Source organism: Ahaetulla prasina, chromosome 2 (assembly GCF_028640845.1).
Source record: "Ahaetulla prasina isolate Xishuangbanna chromosome 2, ASM2864084v1, whole genome shotgun sequence".
NCBI classification, from domain to species: Eukaryota; Metazoa; Chordata; class Lepidosauria; order Squamata; family Colubridae; genus Ahaetulla; species Ahaetulla prasina.
This window is the reverse complement of record NC_080540.1, coordinates 55063312-55085420: the sequence shown is the minus strand read 5'-3', so window position 1 is coordinate 55085420 and position 22109 is coordinate 55063312. Positions and strand designations below refer to the sequence as shown.

Below are 22109 nucleotides of genomic sequence, written 5' to 3'. Positions count from 1 at the left end.
CTCGCATTCAGCAAAACCAAAAATTGCAGATGGCAGCAGGTGCATAGGCATCATTGTATTTTTCTGTTCTCTGCTTTAGTGACTATCCTGATGTCAGCTAGAACTTTACAGTTAGCACAATGTATGCTTTGAGAGCATTGTATAAATCACATTATTCTGATATGGAGGGTTCTGTTCTAAGATTTATTTATTTTTTTTCATCCCCAAGCTGCTGTTTGAAGAGGAGCCCCACCAGCTATTCATGCTTAAGGATAAGTGGTGGAGGTAAGAAGTCACTTCCTAATTTATAGTTAAGATAACATCTTAACTACATCTTAACTGTATTATTATTTGTTCATATGAACAAAATACTGTATTTTTATATACAGAATTTGAAAAATGTTGCATTTGAAAAGGAAGATCAACAGATGGAAAAATGTACAGGCATGTGAGAATTTTGATGAGTGCACAGGAAGACATTTTTTTAAGCAAGCTCTAGTATTGACTTAGTTTGTTAGCTAAAATGTAGTGCATTTCCTTCAGCCTGTGCTGCATAAAGAGATCTGGTCTCAAAAGTATTCTTAATTGTTATATTAATCAGCAAATCGGATATCTTTCTTGGCAACGTAGTATTATATAATGTTGAAAACTGACCACTTCACCTGTTAACAGTTTAGTTGAATACTATTAGCCTTTTTACAGAAGTAATGAAACATTTTGCTGTACTCATAAGGAAGAAGTAAGCCTGCTTAAAAATATAAACTGGCATTTTGAAGCATAATGCTGAAAAAATGTAATTAGCTAACAAATATGTATGATTTTCATCATGCTATCAATCAGATGTTACCATGTAATAATTCTTGAGTCAGTGATGAGCAAAAGATGTAAATAAGCTTAACTTCTTTATCTGCTAGCAATCCTTAGTAAGCTACTAGAAAGAGTAGACCTACAGGTGTTGGCCTGTTTTACCTTTTCAGGAGTTTGGAAGTTGTAGGTATGGGTGCAGAAAGCATCTGATAGTTAATCCACTTCCATTTCCACTGTTAAACAACTCTCTCCCAAAATAAAAATACATAATTGAAATTCAGTTACTCTTGTAACTGTACTCTTGTAACTGAATTTCATGTTGGATAGCCATTTGTCTGAAATGGTGTAGGGTTTCCTGCCTGGGCAGGGGGTTGGACTACAAGACCTCCAAGGTCCCTTCCAACTCTGTTATTATGTTATGTTATTGTCACAAAATTTTCACTGTGTTACTTTGGAGATGGTTAGGGATGGATTTAACTAAGGAAATGAGTCTTTTTATTCCTATATTTACAATTTGAAAACCAGTGAATTATCAAGCTACTTTGCTGCTTTATTTCTGCAGTTCAGTATTAAGCTATTTATAGAAATTTGAGAAATGAAGATTGCCTATTTCTGGTCTAATAAATCTGATTAAGGCCTCAGTACACCGTGACAAACCCATATTGAATGCACATAGAATTTATAGCTGATGTTAGGTAAATGTAGACTTTAGTACTGTGACAATCATGTTACTCACCTATAAACAAATTAGTTATTCTGCAGCACATTCAAATATAATTGGTTTTGAATAAAGCATAAAATATTTTTTTTCTGAGAATATAATCACTGTAATAAACTATAAAACCTATCAGGGGAATTAGTTTGACTAACTGCAAAAAGAGTGAATAGTTCTGTAGCAACTTGTACTGTTCTATTTGCAAATGCAGAAAGGTATAACTTATTTAACCAGGGGAGTCTTATTAATCTCTAGATCAGTGTTTCCCAGGTGTGGCAACTTTCTGGTATGTGTCTGTAGAGATTCTCAGTCATCCAGGTCATGGTTATCTCAAAGATGCTTTTTCAGGAAGCAGTTGGACTTCCTTGTTTTTTCTTTTGAAGATGTTTCGCTTCTCTTCCATTCCCCACTATCCTGTCAGAGCTGAAGAAGCTTCTTGGATGAGAAGCGAAATATGTTCAAAAGAAAAAACAAGAAAGTTCAGTTGCCTCCTCAAAAAGCATCTTTGGGATTTCTGGTATGTGGGTCTCAACTTTCAAAATTTTCAACACTTACCAAGTTGACTATGGAATTCTGGGATTTGTAGTTCATCTATATAAGAGTTGCCATAGATGAAAAACAGTGCTCTAGATAAACTATGCCTTGCAACTTTTATTAAACTGGTGCTCTTTAGAGGTTTTCAGGTTTTCACTTGTACTAAATATTTTGACAGATGATTTTTCTGAATTTGAATTAATGTTGGAAACTATAACTATGCTTTGCATGCTTTATGATGTTTGCATCTTAATAATCCTACAAATTTTATGCATGTGGCTCTTTTTAACAACAAATCAAAATATCTTCATAATTGTTCTTCACGTTGTTCTTACTCCTTTATGGATTTCAAGGTTTATGAGGGGAATACTAATGGTATCTAACTTGAGGATTTGTGTGTCTAGTTAATTTTTTTAAAAGTGAGATAGGTCATTTCAGTTTTTGTAAATAAATTAGGTGCAAATGATATCACACAGCCACTTTGGCCATCATAATTACATGCTCTATTAAATATTTTCTCCATTATAAATATATCATTTATGGATATACCGTATTTTTGGGGGTATAAGATGCACTGGAGTGTAAGACGCACCTTAGTTTTTGGGGAGGAAAATAAAAAAGCTGATTGGCAGGTGGATTGGCCCCTCCAATCAGCTATTCCCAGAGGTGAATTTTAGCAACAGGTTCCTTGGTTGTGAGCTCTGTGCCTTGCTTTTTTTTTTTGCTTTTTTTTTCCTGCTTCTGAAACTTTGTTTCAGAAAAAACTTTTTTCTGCCTCTGAAAGCTTCCAAAACAGAACTTCAGGGAAAAAAAGCCTCTGTTTGAGAGCTTCTTTTCTGAAGCTCTGTTTCAGGGCTTCTTTTCTGAAGCTTCTTACAGCCTCTAAAACCTCGGTTTGAGAACCTGGGTGGGGCTACATTCAGAGTATAAGACGCACTCAGATTTTCACCCTCTTTTTGGGGGGGGAAAGGTGCGTCTTATACTCCAAAAAATACAGTAGCTTAAAACTACATTTTTTTCAAGATTTAAAACTTTATACAAAATATTTTATCATTTTATAAAGTTTTTTGCCTGTGATCCAGATTAAACTAATTGTTTAATCTAAATGGTTCTTTATATAGTTTTCACCGCTTGCAGTAAGTTTCCTTTCTAGCAGTTTTGCTTCAGCTCTGCCTGGCTCTTTTTTCTAGTTATATTGTTTGCCTGTTTCTCCTGCCCAAAATTCTTGAAGAACAAATTTGTTCTCAAACTCTAAACTAGATGCACTTAGACTTCCATTTTGGCTTAGCAGTAAACTCGTCCTCATAAACCTGCTGACTTTGTTTACAAGTATGGCTAATTTGGGTCAATAGCTTGGTTATCTAAACTGATAACATAACACAATGATTAAATAAATGTACAAAAACAGAATTCTGGCTTCATCTACCTGAAGACATCATTAACGACAACAGTGGCTTCATATTCTTGTGTTTTCTGAATGGATAAGGCCAGAGACCTCTGCTCACAATCACAGTAAGAGTTTATCCCAACAGTTGCTTTAATGGGCTTTTCTTCAGGCTATGAAGTGGCACAAAAATATGCAGGCATAATTTGATGTCTCCTGTCAGACTGAGTAATGAAGCTAGTGAGTGCTACTGTCTTTACATCTTCATTGAAAAATTAAGGATAATTTAAGGGAAGCTATTAGAGGAGTTCCTGTTTTTGTAACATGATGGGAGGCTGGAGCTAAGAGATGAGGCACATTTTGACCCCTGTGCATAGCTATATGTCAGAACCTGATATTTGAATTAGAAACAGATTCCCAGTAAAACAGAAGAAAGAACTACCCTACAGATTATCTGCAAAGTCTGATCTATGACCATGAGGTGATGGAAGCTATAGTCAAATCAGGAGTCAGCTTTCTCGAGCAGGTTACTGCACTTCAAGCAGTAGTGTTGCTTCATTTCTCTTCACTTCTTTTCTACCTGCTAATAGTCATGACACTCCAAGCTTGGTATCAGGAAAAGATGGCCAGAAAAATGCTGCTTCCCACATTTTCTTGTCATTGTAAGGAGAAGTGCTTCAACTATGTGTGGCAGAATGCCCTGGATAAAGCAAGATGGAGTGTTCAGGCATACAAACTAACAGTTGGGTCACTTTCTTGCACATATTTACAGTCTTGCATTAAGCATCTAGATCAGGGGTGTCAAACTCGCATCATCATGGCAGCATCCCGTGACATATCGTGACTTTTTTCCCCCTTTGCTAAATTGGGTGTGGGTGTGGCCAGCATGTGACACATCCGGGCTGCGGGCCACGAGTCTGACAGCCCTGATCTAGGTGATAAATACAGAACCAGCTTAATGTTTGATCAGTGCTTTGCAAAGTGCCAGGTAGATGTTAGGTATGCATGATCTGTCCTGTTGCCGAAATGAAAATGGTGAGAAAAGTCACCCTTGTCCAAAGGAAGGGGCTTGCTTGCATTTGTCAAACATGACAAATAAAGAGTTGGGCAGATCCCAGCCTCTGCTGATCATTACTGCAGTGGCCACCAAAGTAGCATAAACCATGCATAAGTAGCATAAACAAGCAAGGCTTGTGTTGGGAGTTGATGAAAAACCCCATGATTACATTGAATCAGTTAAATACTAAGTGAGACGGCCTCATCTATGGGATGGGAATGAAACAAATGCTGTATCATGAGAATACACCCTTAAATAGGAATAGTTTATAGATGAACTTTAAGCATAATTGATTAGGCCACAAATTGTTCACTAGCCATACCAACTTGTGGGTGGAATCAGTGAATGTGAACAAGAACGATTTATTGCTTAGCCAACCTATTGTATTAGACAGTGTAGTTGTAACAAAGGTATACCATATGAGAGATGCACAAGCCTCAGAGAAGAAAAAAAAACCAAGAAATTTGGGAGAAAATGTTTTCTATTTTCATTTTTCCCTCAGGACATCCCGCCCCCCCAAAAAAACCTAAGGAGGCAGATATAAATTTAAAGAATAAATATATATTCTTTGTATTTCCTTTTTCAGTAATGCTTTACATGATTAGCATGTGAAATACATTATACTAGAAAGACAAACACCTTACATATGATTTGGAAACAACTTGATGGCAGATAATCTTTAAAATGGTAGCAAATTTTTTTGCAACAAATATGCAAAATCAATGAAAAGGTTAAAATTAGAAGTAGAAACTGCTAATACTAATAGCACTTAAGATTCAGATTCTAAAAACAAATCTATTAAATGTAAGTGTTTTGAGCCATGTTTCTTACTATATAGCTTTGTTTCCTCTGAAAAGTATTTATGCTGGGGTTTTGGCTTTATTTTTTTGAGTATGTGCCTTGATAAGATTGTTAATAATTATACTTTTTCTCAGTATTAATTGCTTGCCTATCTGCCTGCTTCTCCTAATCAAAATGAAGAGATGCTATATTACTTGTAGCATGATTACTTACAATAAAAAAGTAAAAATAAAATAAATTTAATCAGTGCATTTTAATTATTGGAATTATATTTTTTTAAGATTCATACTGCAAACATATTTTACACACAAAATATGTATAATATTTTTAAGACATTAATGATAGATTTTGTATATATTTCAGTTTGTTCAGTGTTTGTGTTTTACCAAAACATGAGAAAATACTTTTTTACCCATTGTTTAAATTTTTGGCAATATTATACCACTAGATATTTCCTACATTATGAGATAAAATTCAGTTTCATATCGTTTTGACTTTTTTTCTGCTTCTAGCATAGCAGCATTTTTTTCAGGGAAGCATGGCTTATAGTTTTCAGTTCTTTCTTTGGACATTTTTCCTAATAAAAAATAAACTATTCATAAGTTGTATGTTCTGCCCTCAATAGATAATACATTTAAATCTCCATGGTAAAAAGATGCTTCATAGGGTGCTTTAGAATTTGAGGGAATTGTAAACTAATTGCATGTTTTCACATGGATATATTATTAATCTGTGCATGATGGATAACTTTAGGTTTTTCTTTAACATTAGATAAGCATGAGACCAGCGTGGCACAGCTGTATGTATATGCACAATTGAAGCAATTGCACACTTTATTGGCTGACAATCTTGGCATTTTTTAGCAAAAAACAAAATTTAAAGACCCAACACATTTGTGTTTGACTTGTCAAATAAACTTGCGTTGTCACCTGATGGAGCCTTCTAGTGGTGAACAACTCTATGATGACCCTGATGTTGGAAACAAAACTCAAGATCCAGAAAATAAAAGGCAGCATGAATCTGAACAAAAGCTGTCAAAAATTACCCACAATGCCTTGGAGAACATTAATGTAATTGGTCAAGGTTTGAAGCACCTCTTCCAGCATCAGCGTAGGAGGTCGTCAGTATCTCCCCATGATGTCCAACAAGCTCAGGTTGATATGGAACCTGAAACAGAATTGGAAAACCAAAACACCTATGCTGAAATTGATGGTGTCTCTACCCACTCTACAGCTCTGAATAGAGTTCTCCAACAAATCAGAGTGCCACCTAAAATGAAGAGAGGAACAAGCCTGCATAGCAGACGGGGCAAGTCAGATCCTCCGAAAGGAAGTCCTCAAATCAACAGGAAGTCTGTCCAAGATATTAATTCAGGTCGTCCCAGATCCTCATCTACTACTGATGCTCCATCTAATTTATCAATTCTGGAGATGGCCTCTCCTATCTGCTTAGCTGGTGACGACGTTGGATCAGTAGATCGGGTGAGTATAGAAAAATTTATTTTTCTTATACGATATTTGAAGTGCCATTTTTTAAAGTGTTAAGGAAAAATAGAGGCCAGATCATTATTTTTTTCTTGGCTGTCATACTTTAAGGGAGACCATATAAACTTCATTTTAAATAAAATAATACATTAGCAAAACAGTTATACTTTATTATATATATATATATATCCTGATTTTGCGTGATTTTCATATATTGTAAGCTGCCTTGAAATCAGGTTTTGAAGGGTAAGCATATAAATCTAAATAATAGTATAGCTTGCTTGAGTTGTATTGTTTTTAGAGCTTTTAAAAAGTCTTTGGACAAAGTAGAAGCCTTATCACATAGACTATGGGTCTCCAACCTTGGTCCCTTTAAGACTTGTGGACTTCAACTCCCAGAGTCCCTAGCTGAGAAACTCTGGGAGTTGAAGTCCACAAGTCTTAAAGGGACTAAGGTTGGAGACCCCTGACATAGACCATTTCAAAAATAATAACATTAACCCCAAATTGTTTTTTTTTCTTTTGATATCAGTTTAAATCCATAAATATATGGATTTGTGTAAAGTAGCCCAACAATTCTACTACTACATCACATTGCAATTGTGGAGTTTAATACTTGTAGATCAGTGGGTTTCTTAGTGTCGAAGCATAGTTTGCAGTTAATGGTCAACAAGCTAAAGGTAATAGATAATACAGTCTAATTTGCTCTCCTATATTATTTTAATATTCTAAATGTAAAAGTATTTATCCAGGACTTAGAATTTACCTCACTCTCAAAAATAATATTTAATTTATTATATTTATGTAAATTATATTTAGAACTTTGACAGAAATATTTCAGACTTGGCCAAAGGAGTGAATTATCTTTAATCACTTGTGAAGGTGTTGTAGTGGCATTTGAATTGAGGGAATTGGTTATTCTGACTCTTGCCGCTGAACCTCTCTCACTGATATTTAATATCACTAAATACAAACCTAAACTGAATCCTGGTCAAGCAAATAATTCTGTTCTTTAGAATATCTACAACAATTCTGACATATTCAGAATACATTTCTAAGAGACATGAAGGCCCTTATTAACACTAGTGATTAGTGCATCTGTAGTAACAAACAATACATCTTTCATTTCATCCTCTGTTCTGCAGTTGGGTGAAGCCCAGTGAAATACAATCTAATGAGAAGGGCATATTCTGTAACATGAACTGTCTGTAAAAGTAGACATGGCTGCTGCTTTTCCCACTTAAAACCATTAATGTAGCTCCATCGTTCGAAATGTATGGCAAGTCTTTACTCTTAAGATTGTATCTTAGTTTTATGAATTTTAATCACATTTACATTTACTCTATATAACTACAATATAAAATTAATTAATAGCATTAATTAGAATGTATTTGGCCAACAAGTTTTCCTCTGCCTCCTGCCTTTGACAATAATATGCTGTGTATTCAAATATTCTAAATAATTTGCTTTGTATGAAATTTTTACAAATGGCTTTTCAAGTTGCAATTTATAGAGAAAGCCTGTATCATGAATTCCTAGTTAAAAAAGAAAATAGTTGTGAAGTTAAAAATATTGATAATTATCTGACTTTAGAAGTTTAAGAACTTAAGTTGCTGTTCATTAAAATAATTCTATTAAGGTTAAATTTACTCTTGAAGATAAAAATTACTTTATCAGTCATTCATCAACTACACTAACATTTGTTATGCACTCTGTATGGAATAACTACTAAAATGGATACTCAGAATCTTTTGAGACTCTAATGTATTGTAATGTTATGTTATGTATTATAGCCAAAGCCCAGTTATCTTTTGAAATATGCTATTATTTTAAAGAAGTTCATGTGTTTTCTAGCAATGTGAAAAAAAAGTCTGTAAATCCGGGGTTTGAAATCCTGCAAAATGAAGGGAAAACAAAGGAAGAATGATCTCTGTAGATAAATCTGCCAATTGTATTCAGTCATTATGCATTGCCTAGCCTTTCTCCCTAGTCAGAATATAAAAAATTATTGAAAGGATCTGAGGATTGTGTATTTTTTTCTACATCTGCTTGAGCATTTTCAGGATGTGATTATTATTTCATTGCCATGTTTGTATCATGTGTATTTCATTTCCTCAGGATTAACAGGCTTGCCAGTAAATCATATGTTAAAACACAAACATTCAGTCTTTGCCATTAATTTGCAAACTGAATGCAGTTTATCTCCCTGTTTAAATTTGGTAATGTCTCTCTTAATTCAGACAGATTAATTCTGACATTTCTGACATCCAGTTGAGCAGTTAGCATATTTAATGAGTGCCCTATTAAACCAAGCATAGACTATTTTATTATGACAACTGCAAGGGCTTTCTATTTTGTTGAAATCCCCAGCTGTTTTTTAATCTCAAAATTGCAAATACAGTGTCACAGGCAATAATTTTTCCATTTAAAATCTGACCAAATGTTCAAACTCGGCTATAGCCATCCAGAAACATTTTGCTTAACACTGAAGAAAGAATGTACATATATCTTACGTTACCTGAAATGTAAATTCAATTTGATAATTTTACATTTGGTAGGGAGTTTGTGGTCTTCCTGATTTATATTTAATTCACTTAAGTAGTTTGGAAATGAAATGTCTTCTGTTCCTCATTTTTTGAATTAAAATTGAAAATACAAGTAGCATAAAATACTCTGTGAGGCATATAGTTGATAAGTATAATCTTTTCTCAATAAGAAGCCATATGTTGAATTAAGTTCTTTTTTTCTTTATTGTTTTCAGCATTAGAGGGTATTGGAAACAAAAACAGAATTCTGTATTGAATAATAATTTTAAATGCAGCTATTTTATTCAGCAGTGATAATAAAAAAGGATGCAATTTGTTCGAAAGAATAGAAACAATTGAAAAGGAGGCAGAAATGTTACAAATACTCATTCCTTCTCTGAAATCCAGATGAATTATTTGATACAGTTGCTGCAAGAAAGAACAAATAAAAGCGATGCTGTTGTTGCTGTCCGTTAACATGTACCCAACCGAATAAAGAAATTTGAAAGAAAATGGCAGATCTTTAAAACAGGGAAGAAATTTTAGCAACTGAATGCAGTAATTACTTTGGTATTTGTTTGAGACAGATTTGGTCTAGTGCGGTCTATCCAGGAATCCTTCATTTGTGTTGCTGACAGCTTTCTCATTCAAAGGGTGAAGGAAGAATAGGATTAGTTATATACTTGTCTTCATCTTAATCAGTCAGGAAGACTTAGTTGAGGAGATAGGAGGAACATGTGAGGAAATGATCATATAGTGCTGGAGTTAATGATTTTAAGGGAATTCAGAACTGAATGAGAGATCAAATGCCTTGTTATTGTTGTTGTTTTCCAGAAAAAAGATACGTCAATTAAGTCAGGGCTTTGTAAGCAGGATCCCATGGTAGGAGAGGCTAATGGAGAAAGAAGCTGGGTATGGATAGGGGAACTAGAGAAGAACAATTCAGAAGACAGTTCCAATTAGCAAAAAGAAAGAAGATATTATGACAAAAAAGCTAATAGTTTTAATTAAAACTAAACCTATTAAAAGTGTTAATAAAGACCAGAAAAGCAGGTAGCAATAGTGGTGGTGATGGTGGGAGGAAGGAATTCCAGCTCATAACAGTTACCCACTGTTACGAGCTGGAATGAAGAAAGCAAAAGCTTAGAAACACCTGAGTTTCAGCAAAAGATGGTAAGGATATTGAAACGGGCTACGTTCAAAAGAAAAGGAAAAGAAAAGAACCAATATACAAACTGCTTGGTAAAGATAGCAAAATGTTAACATTAAAAAAATATATCTTAAATTCCTAGTTTGATTCATTGTTCTCCAACAAAAGGGATTTGTAATATAATGATACATCCCAATATTTACAGATTTGTAAAAATTCCCATGAATTATGAGTAAGGTGTGGTCACTTTAACAGAAGGACAATTGTATGGACAGCATTCTTTTTCTAGAATAAGAATGCTACATACCAGCCTTGAAAATTCTTTCAGTTATGATGACAAACCCTCAATTTGTAATTCCATGGAGGAATTTTGGTGAGTTTAAATTATGAGAAATTTGCAGGCCACCTTAATTATTAAAGGTGTGGGGATTAATTTGGTTGTTCTTTTAAAGAGAATATCAGTTTTCTTAAAGAACTGGAACTCCCCCCTGCAATAAATAACCAAAAGCCAGAATTGTTTTGGAATATCATCTCATTATAGATGAATAGTGATGTACCTTAGTTAACTGAGCTATTCATTATATTACACACAATGAATACACATGAATCTCAGTCAACAAATGTGCATCACGAGTTTGTGAGTCTTAATTGGAGAGCTATCTTGTAATGATTTAGCACAGCTTTTCAGTTAAGAATCTTAAGCTTGATCAGTGTTCACAAATAATACTTTCTTTGTACAACATAATTCTTCAAGCAGAGTTGTACAAAACATGTGATTCTGCTTGAGTGAGTATTATATTATAGAGAAACTCCAGTGGTAGCAAATCTTGATGCACTAGAATACTACCTAACCGAAAGTGCTGAATTATTTGTTAAGAGTGAAATGAGTACTGAAAGTTTCTTAAGCTTGCCTTTAGACCAAACAGAACAGTAATAATTGGAGCACAATAATATGCAAAATGATTAAATGAACAATCTCTCTTGGAATAGTGGTCAGTAGAAAATTGAAAATTTAACTGAAGAGTCATGGAAGAAGAACCAAATAGCCAAGGACCTGAGGGTGAAGTAAGTAAAAGAAAACATTGGAAGTATCATATTAAGGTCTTAGATGGCAATAAAATACAGTATCTTAAGACTATAGAATATAAATGTACCTCCAGTGGAAGAAATTAAGACTTCTTAGTTAATATAACTATAATATGTTTGATTACTACTGTCTTCTATTTTAATAATACTGTGTTGCCCAATTAACAATTAAAAAATCCTCTTGTAAAAATAAGTCTTTATAGCATAGCTTTTAACCATTTTACTTAGAATGTGACACTGCTTATTGAATTCCTGATGAAGATACAATGGTTTTGCCTAAAAATGTTTTCTACTATTTCATGTCATGCCATTTGACATTGTTAAAATTTACTGCCATTCCAGTGGCCTTGTATTTCTCTGCATTACATTAATTTATCATTTTTGGTTAGGTAACAGTTTTTATAGTACTAGGCAATTGTGTTTACCTTAACAGCAGAGAAAATTAGATTTCATTTGGTAATGATGCAAAATGTTGTCTCGCATGGATTTACATATATTAAAGTGAAATTATGCTGGGCAGGCAGAAATTGTAATTGTATGCATTAAGGGCTATATTGTATTCAGTGAAGAGTTACATCCAGGAGATACATGAATCAAATATGTTTTGTAAATCAAAATATAATTTATAAGCTGGAAGACAAAGAGGTATCTTGGTTTTTTTTTCTAGTTTATTACTAAATATTTTGTAGGTTTGGTTTTGTTGTGAAAAGAAAAAAAGCTAAAGTTTTAGAGTCATAAATAATCTAGAAAGAGAGGGTTTCTTTTTGTTTTGTTTGAAGCTGGTTTGGTTCTTTCCCCAGATTTTCCAGAACTCTTTTGTTTATCTTGGTATGAATTCAGGCCATAACAACCCCACTAGGAACAATTCTATCATAAGGGTGTCCTGATTTCTAAGAAATGAAAGCTAATGTTTTGTGTGTTCCATAGAAGAAAATAGTAGAACTGGTAATAAGTCTCTGGCTACTTTGTACTTTATCCGTAAAAGTAGGTGACAATAGTGTAGGCCAAGTGCACCCAACTTCAGATTAATGTTTGTTTTAAAAATGTATATAGTAAGCTGTAGAAGACTGCAACACATGAGCCATGAGCATTATATTAACAATTTCCCTTACTTCAGTATTGGCTTAATTTTTTTTACAAACACATATGCATACTGCACATTTTTGTATTTGCAATCCCTGCAGAGATCAACAAATTTTGCTTACTTTGTCCAAGTAGTCAGTTATCTCTGTATAGCGTGACATGATTTTAGAGCAAAACCACCTGGTCTCATCCAGACCAATTATCACTGGAGCCAGCAGTAATAGCAGCTGTCATTAATGTTTCTTTTGATTGATGTTGAGGTGAAAGTGTCTTAATGATTATTTTAGACAAGAGGGAGTGAGCAGGATTTTAATCAATGCCCAATGGCAGTTTGAGAATAAAGGCTGCTGGTTTTAAGGATAATCAGAAGTTCCATCTTCTCCACATCACCTATTTGATGACATCCTCCCATCTGGGATCTGTGACTACCTTGGGCTACTTGGGCGTGCTCCTGGATGGACGGTTGTCCTTTGAAGACCATTTGACGACCGTCTCCAGGAGAGCTTTTTATCAGGTTCGCCTGATCCGCCAGTTGCGTCCCTTCCTGGACCGGGATGCCCTATGCACGGTAACTCATGCTCTCGTTACTTCTCGCTTGGACTATTGCAATGCTCTCTACATGGGGCTCCCCTTGAAGAGTACCCGGAGACTCCAGTTAGTCCAGAATGCGGCTGCGCGGGTTATTGAGGGAGCAGTTCGAAGCTCCCACCTATCCTGCGCAGACTGCACTGGCTACCTGTCGTCTTCCGGGTGCGCTTCAAGGTATTGGTTACTACCTTTAAAGCGCTCCATGGCTTAGGACCGGGATACTTACGGGACCGTCTACTGCCATCCTCTATCTCCTAACGACCGGTGCATTCTCACAGAGAGGGACTCCTCAGGGTGCCGTCAGCCAAACAATGTTGACTGGCGGCCCCCAGGGGGAGGGCCTTCTCTGTGGGGGCTCCTACTCTGTGGAATGAACTTCCCCCTGGACTTCGACAACTATCTGACCTTAGGACCTTTCGCCGCGAACTTAAAACCTATTTATTCCACCTTGCTGGACTGGCTTGATTTTTAAAAAAATTTTAATTTGATTTTATGGGTTTTAAATTTCTGTCAATTTTATAGGGCGTTATTATATTTTAAATTTGGCCATTTGAGTAAGTTTTTTAAGGGTTGTTTTTTAGTATTGTATGTATTGTTTCTTTTGTATTTTATTTTGGCTGTTCACCACCCTGAGTCCTTCGGGAGAAGGGCGGTATACAAATTAAAATATTATTATTATTATTATTATTATTATTATTATTATTATTATTATTATTATTATTATTATTATTATTATTATTATTATTATTATTATTATTACCTACTGCCAGGAGTTCGATCCTGACCAGCGCAAGTTTGATTCAGCCTTCCATCCTTCTGAGGTTGATAAAATGAGGACCAGATTGTTGGGGGCAATATGCTGACTCTATAAACCACTTAGAGAGGGCTGTAGAGCATTGTGAAGCAATATATAAGTCTAAGTGCTATTACCATTTTGTGGGAGTGCAGCATACCGTCAGGGAAATACAGCCAAGTTCAATTAGGAACATCAGTAGTCCCACAATAAAGAGAGTACTGTATCTATTATTATTCTGCTCATTGGGGTAAAGTAACATAAAATCCATCCTACAATATGCAGACAGGGATGTGGTGGCTCAGTGGCTAAGACACTGAGCTTGTCGATTGAAAGGTCAGCAGTTCAGTGGTTCGAATCCCTAGTGCCGCATAACGGGGTGAGCTCCTGTTACTTGTCCCAGTTTCTGCCAACCTAGCAGTTTGAAAGCACGTAAAAAATGCAAGTAGAAAAATAGGTACCATCTTTGGTGGGAAGGTAACAGCATTCCGTGTTCCTTTGGCATTTAGTCATGACCACATGACCACATGACCACAGAGATGTCTTCGGACAGCACTGGCTCTTTGGCTTTGAAACAGAGATGAGCACCGCCCCCTAGAGTCAGGAACGACTAGCATGTATGTGCGAGGGGAACCTTTACCTTTACCTATAGAGTAGACACTTCTTTCTTCACAAGAATGAAGAATCCTTCCAAGGGATGGGATATGCTTGCACTTACCAAAATGAAGGCAGTGTTAGAATCTGATGTTTGGCTCTTGCTGTCTCTGTAGATGAAGCACATAATATTTCAGGTGGCTCACGTGGTTAGGATGCTGGGTTGATGATTAGCAAGCCCGCATTTGAAATACCCTGGAACCAGAGAAATCTGGGGGCTGAGCAGGGGACAGAATTTATCTGCCCTCAGTGTGGAAGGAATTGCCACTCTCAAATTGGTCTTTTTAGTCACACTAGTTGCAGTTTTAGGACCCCTTTCCAGAGCACAATACTATAGTCTTTTGAGACTGAAGGATGCCAATGGACAATGGAATATAATATAATCATGATACCAATAGTAGAAGGTAATGAGAAGGAAAAATGAGAAGGATAAAAGTTATGCAGTTATATTTACATGGGTAAATATCCTTAGACATAAGACAGTGCTGTAGTAATTAGGTGTTCAGCAGAGTGAAATTCTGTGGAATCTGACATTGGCATAGTTTTAGAAAGAATATGTGTCTTCTCTCTATGGTAGAAGCAATCATACAACATTTTCTCCATATGATTCTAAATGGCATTGTCAGCTTTTGGTGCTGTTGTCTTCCAGAGTAAGACATTTTGCATAATAAACTGCAAAGTGGGAGCTATTTATAGCAGGCTTTTTCAGACTGTGCCTTACTGTTACATGTTATTGTTCCTATTGGCAACGTCCATGAAGTTGTAGCTAAGGTTGGAGCTGGAACCATTTTTGGAGCATCTTCAGGGCTGCCAATTTCAGTGCGATAGTAGCCAGCTATCAACCCTGCAAATCCTAACCTCCCACACTTCATCTGCCATATGGGAGAAGTCCATAACTTTAGCATAAAGTACCACTTAGCATGTATGAGTTCTGTGATGGCAGATGTCCTATCCTCACTAGACGCCTACCAGGTGTGAAGCTGTGATAAAGGAGAAGTAAAATATATACAGGCTGACCTGGTTTGGCCATAGTGAAGTTTATGCTGCTGTCACTTGAAGTTAATTCTAATATAATACAATTATTACAATAATTATTTATTAATCAGTTGACCGTATAAAACTTGAGCACTATCATAGTAAAATAGAATAAAATGAGATAAGGTAAGGTACAGTGAAATGAGATAAACTACAGTGAGATAAAAGCTAATTGTGCTAGCTCCAACACTTTCCCTATATAATTAATTTAAAGGGTACTTACCGTCTCCTGAAAGTAGTGTGTGAAGGAATTTTTGCAGCAGCTGGCAAGTAGTTATCCAAAGTCATCATTTGGGTAATTGTGTAATTTCAAATACTTTTAGCCATCCCACCTATTTTTTCTCTCTACTCCTACAGCTGTAACACTTCGCTGTTTCAGAATAGCAAACACACAAAATAAAAACAGATTATTATAAGAAAAAGTAGAAAAGATAATGTCAATATAGGCAACTCTCCAGTTTTCAAAAGCTCATGAAAATGATGACAAAGTAGAAACTATTGATAGTGCTTCAGAGTAAGTAAATGAGAGTAGACAATATTCCATATGGCAGAATGGATATTACAAGCATTTCCCTTGATTTCCCTTTTCAGCTTTCTTCCTGAAAAATTAATGTCTTCAGTACCTTTATATAAAGGTAAAGGTTTCCCCTGTCCAGAATTTTTACTTGCCTTTTCCTTTTAGGCTGACATAAAGAGATGGTACATTTCTTAGTGTTAAACTAATTGTGGGGGCTTCTGTGATGGATTCGATACCTTCAAGGAGAGAAGACAGTGCTGTAGCGGTGAACAGTGGCCTGCAGTGATTTCTGGCCAACGGAGTCTTTCTGTATAAAAGAGAGACTAAGAATTGTCCACATGTACCATGGACTGTTGCTCCTCATGAGGAGACCACAGATGGAAGTATTATGTTTTTGGTAAGGAGCTAAGAGAGAAACAATATCTTGCATATAGAAACACACAACCTTTTAAAGGACGTTAAGTTCGACCAAAACCTTACTTTCTTAATCACTGTTGAATACATAAATTTACAGTTGAAAACAGGTCTTTGAAAATTGTGGAACAAAGGTAACAATCACCCTTCCTTCCAGATTATAGAAAGTAAAGCAAAGAGTAAAATATTTTTAAAAGACTTTGAAACAACAGAAAAGAGCTTAACAGGATTTTCACCAAGAAATTTATAAACAGATAAAAAGGGTCTGTACAAATTTGAAAGATTAATATTTTAGCAAAAGTACTTCTCTTATTTGTTAGGAATTAATTGGGTAAATAGGCCAGACCTTCATGGGTGTGTTGATTGTTTGACATCAGAAGGAAAAGATGGTGAAATTTAGAAAAGAAGTAATAAGTGTAATATGAAATTGACTGTGTCATTAAAACTACAGGAATATAGTTTGGACCAAAGTTTTAACGGAAAAGAAAATGCAAAGAGAAAAAAAAGGAGAAGTTTGTCTTTATATTTATCTTCATAACTGATACTTTTTGGATTATAAATAAAAGAACGGTGACCACCAGAAAAGCCGTGAGACTTGATGAGGGATAAAAAGATCATTGGAGCAATTGACAGAAAAAAAAATTAGTCAGAAAATTTACAAAATATATTTGAAGACAAATACCTAAATATATCAAAAATATTAAAAGAGCGTAGATTGCTTTTAAAGTGAGAATGGAAGAAACGTTTGTAAAGGGGAGAGGATGTTATAAAAAAGTTGAAGAATTCATAGGGCAATTTAAAGAATGACAAAGTGATAATTTTAGAAAATAAAACAGAATAATTGAGAGATGGATAAGGACTTAGGCAATCTGGCATTACTGGAAATAAAAGAAAAAGAACTTTGCTTAGACTTAAGCAGTTCCATAGGATCCTGGAGCAGACACTAAAGAAAAGATTGCTCAGCCTTTAACAAACTTTTTGGAACAGGATGAAGATGATATGGAGGCAGAAATTGACAAAGAACATAGAATCAACACGCAATTTGCAAAATTAAGAAATGTACCAAAGGATATTTTTATGTACTTTGTCAAGAAGAAGATTAGAGACCAAGTGTTGAGGCAGCATTTTTACCAGACTGAAGATTAATAATGCATATGTGATTATACTTAAATCCTGATCAGAATACTGTGTAAAATTATTTATTTATTTCTTTCTTTATTTGGTGCATGGCATACAATGTCAGGAAAATCTACCCATGCTAGACAAAATGCAGTCCTCACAGCCTAGATTGCTACCATTCAGAATGAACTGTGTAAATGAAAAGACTTTTTTTAAAACTGACAAGCTGAAGCAGAAAAAAGTTAACTACTATATTTCAATGGGAAAAATTAGAAGGAGAGTTCTTTATTTTTAAACAACAGAGGTTTAGAAGTGTAACCTAAAAAAGCAAGAAATTCCTAGAAAAATTTAAAGGGGAATTGGAAGAAATGAAAATAAGAGTGACAATGTGAAACAACAATGACAAAACTTCAAGAATATTATTATGTTAAGTGCTACAAGTATTGCTTTTTCTATGTTTTGGGCATAAAAGTAATTTTAGATTCATAAAGTATAAATAGAGCAAACTCTCTTTAAAAAAATATTTTACTAGTTAAAAAATGAAAGAAGATGTAATTTGTTTACAAGAAACAGATAATAGGAAAAAATGCAAAATAGTTGATTTGCAAATATTTGGGTGAACAATTTATTTCAACCAAATTAGAAATGGAGTTGTTTCTATATGAAAACTGCAACCAGAACTAATAGTGATTGATGATTTAAGGCAGATTTGTGGGGTTCAAACTACTTTTCATGAGAGCAAGACTGATTATTACAATACATGCTCAAAATGAGGTTAAAGTAACATTTTGCAAAGCACTTATGGGTAAACCAAAGGAGTTGTCATATGAAAATGGGTGTTTAATGGGATATTAGAATGGAGTAATTTGTCCACAGAAATAGAGAATTTCTGAGAAAGATATTAAAATGACAAAGTTTCCAAAATGTTTGTGGCTTTGTATATGAAGAAAATTTGTAACTCACAATGACTAGTTGGCTTATAAAATAAAACCCCAATACAAAAGCCAATAACCCCCACCCCTACACAAAAACCACCGACCCAACCACCTGCTATCACATCATTTTTGATAGAATGGACAATTTAGAACTTATAGATTCATGGACATACACAAATGGTGATAACACACTCACACACAGACCCTATCACCGTTTTTTCCATGGGTATTTTTTCCAGTTTAGCTGCAAATACCCTTTGCTGCAAGTGCCTCATGCCAAAATCCCACTTGGATTTGGTAAGGACTTTTTCAGCCAGCCTTTTTGAGAATGTAAAGGCTGCTTGTTAGATTGATTTCACCTAGCATGGATAAAATCAATCTAGTCATGTGCAGCTGTTCTGCACACCTAGGGGATGGGAACTCTAGTACTGGGCTAGGGACTGTGAAGATCCAAGCTTTTTCCCCCTCCAACCTACCACTACAGTTATCATCTGCCTAAGATAACTTCAGTGCTGGGCTGGATAAAAGAAGCTTGAGTTTTCATGGTCCCAGCTGTTTTTCTCCAGCCAGGTGCTGTAATTTCCCTTCTGACTACTGAGAGGAATTGCCTGGCCTCATTGGGTAGGCAGTGCTTCGCTCTGTCTGCTTAATGACCTGTCTGGTTGTTTAATAACCGCAGTGAGAAAAGCTGCGATAGCAGTCATTGAGTGAGGTGGTCATGTGGGCTTCTCATTTAATGACCACAAAATACTGGGCTCAATTTTGGTTGTAAGTCAAGAAGTACCTCGAGAAGTTTTACAAATGGAAAAGATACCTGACAGTTGGATACAGGTTAATATATCGTTAATGCCTAAAGAAGGTCAAGATTTGATTTCAGTAAAACAAAAAATTGCTGCCCGAGATCATTATCGAATAGTGATTCTTCATTATGTACAAAGATTTTAGCTGACGGGATGAAAATGGTTGCATAACCTTTACATGGAATTTAGATGATTTTTTTCAGACCTACTCATCTCTTTTGAAATGGCAGTCTGAGCTGGAAAATTGAATATCTAAAAGTTCTGATGCCAATATCTTAATGTATAACATTTTTTGCCTCCATTAGATGAGGCATTTAATTGAAATACTTGGTAGCAATAAAATTCATATTAACTAATAGATAGTTCTTACTACAGAAGAGAAGCAAGTCAGAGGATTACAAACTTCTGCTGTTTGCCAAGAGAGGGTGCTGTAGGCATTCTGAAGTTTTCATAGTCCCAAAACTATTTTAAAAGATTATCTGATATATCTAAATTATTTAGAGAATAACTAAACCTTAATTAGATGGTTTGATCTTATAATCATTTATGAAAGAAACCAGTTACAATGGCTTGGTAATATTGATTTATTTATATGTTTGCTTTATATCCTGTCTTTAGGAGCTCAGTGCATCTTATATAACCCTTTCGTCCCTTACTTTGGCCATGCCACCAATTCTGTGAAGGAAATTTAACTGAAAGTAATTGGGGTGATCCAAGTAGGATAGGACTTAATTAGAATCTGTGTCTCTCTGTTCCTGGTCCAAAACATTAATCACTAAACCATAGTTACTTTTATATGATATAAATCACTATTGAGGAATTGACCATATTCTTGAGGATTTGAAATCTTCATAGTGAGCTTTCAGATGGAAATGAAGAAAAAAATCTTAGTGTTGGATGCTATAATTGTCAGTTTGCATTCTATCTCTAGGGTACTGGTTTTTTATTCCTTTTTCTTTTCTAGATCATCACATTGCCATTGAAAGTTTTTGTTTATTTATTTATTTTTATTAATCATATTTCTATACCGCCCTTCTCCCGAAGGACTCAAGGCGGTTTACAGCCATATTAAAACCATTTCTACAAACATTAAAATAAGATAAAATAAAATATTTAAATTTGGGTGACACTATAAAACTCGCAATTAAAACTCCCAGTTAAAACTTACACAAGTAAGGGTTCATCACTGTGAAACTAGCAAGCCTCATTTTCAAGAGGTAGCTAGCAGGAAACTATTAGGCACCATGAGCAAAAATGCCGAAAATCTAATGATACTAGATTTAGAAATCTTTAAGGAATCAGCATACGGCCAAACTGGAAAACTTGTTTTAGTCACCAAATAAAGGAGAAGCATACTGTTTCTATGAACCAGGAAATGCTCCTAACTTAACCTGCTGGTAATTATAGCTTGTGTGGTATGCTATCCTAGAATTATAGGCTTCAGTTTTATCTTTGTCTTTTATGACCTTCCTTGGGCTTTGCAGATATTTTTCACTCATAGAAGGCTATTATGTTTTTGTTATTCTGCCCCAAGCAAATTGCAAAATATCTTCTTGTATTCTATACTGAAGAAATCAAAATACTGTAATAATGAAATTGTACCAGTTAACTTCTGTGTATAGCTTCATAACGCTTCATAATAAAGTGAACTCATAGACAGCGTAAAAAATATGTGGTATATTTTCCAGTAATTTTAATGGAGTGTTTAATAGTATGTAGCCTCTAGCAACTGTGTAATTAGTGTTAGATTGGACTTTATTTACAGGATTTGGAGATGTAGAGGAAGCTACCAATTTTTTAATATTAAATGTTAAAGTAATGAATCATCACTTGTGATTTTTATTATGAAAAGTTATTCTTTATTGTTTTCAGTGCAACTAAAACATTTCCCAGCTTCTACCTCATCACCATTTTCTCATCCTAAGCCTCTTCATAATATACAATGTTTAAATAGTAAATTGAATAGTTATTACTTTTTAATTAATATATGGCAATTAGAATTTTGTTAATATCATAAATTTAATTGACAGCAATTACCGTATTTTTTGGCATATAAGACGCACCGGGTCATAAGATGCACCTTAATTTTTTTTTTTGGGGGGGGGAGGACAAGAAAAAAGAATTCTGCCTCTGCCTACCATGATCCTGATGCTGGTAGGCAGAGGCAGAATTTGTTTTTTCTTGTTTTTTAAAATGTGTGTAAAATCTTGTGCAAAACTGATTTAATTAATATGATTGCTATTCACAAGATCAATTAATATTTAACTGGTTAATATTAATTATGTAAAAAGGCAGTTCCTAATTTGCTTATCTCTATCAATGCTGGTTGGATTTGACGGGGAGTGGAGTTCAGAAATATTTGGAGAACCTGCAGGTTATTTAAAAACAATTAAACACAAGGGCTGCACTAGCTGTGCTTTCAAAGTCTAGTGACCCCCCAGAAGGGAGTACATAAAGATTTCAGCAGTTCAGATTTTTGCAGCCCGGATTGGGTAACCTGAAATACATATGTATCAAATATATATGTCTTGGGTCCTGCGCATGAGCCAGGCTGGTAGCTGATGCTGTTACATCAACATCTGCAGCAACCAGCTAATTGGGAGGCCGGAGCTTCGGCCAGATCCTGAAGGTTCCTGCTAGTTACTGCCA

The 22109-nt window shown here is 35.0% G+C and overlaps 1 protein-coding gene across 4 annotated transcripts in view; it reads left to right on the top strand.

The window, feature by feature from the left end:
* TMCC1 (transmembrane and coiled-coil domain family 1) overlaps positions 1–22109 on the top strand; it is a 128255-nt gene that overhangs the window by 11384 nt on the left and 94762 nt on the right. Inside the window, exons 2-3 of one of the 4 annotated variants that reach the window (XM_058171612.1) lie at positions 209–264; positions 6049–6758. In XM_058171612.1, coding sequence (XP_058027595.1) covers positions 6210–6758 — 549 coding nt within the window. In that variant the 5' untranslated portion in view covers positions 209–264; positions 6049–6209. Of the gene's footprint in view, positions 1–208; positions 265–6048; positions 6759–10928; positions 11502–22109 lie in introns of those variants that run through there. The other 3 variants (XM_058171613.1, XM_058171616.1, XM_058171615.1) reach the window with 3 other exon arrangements.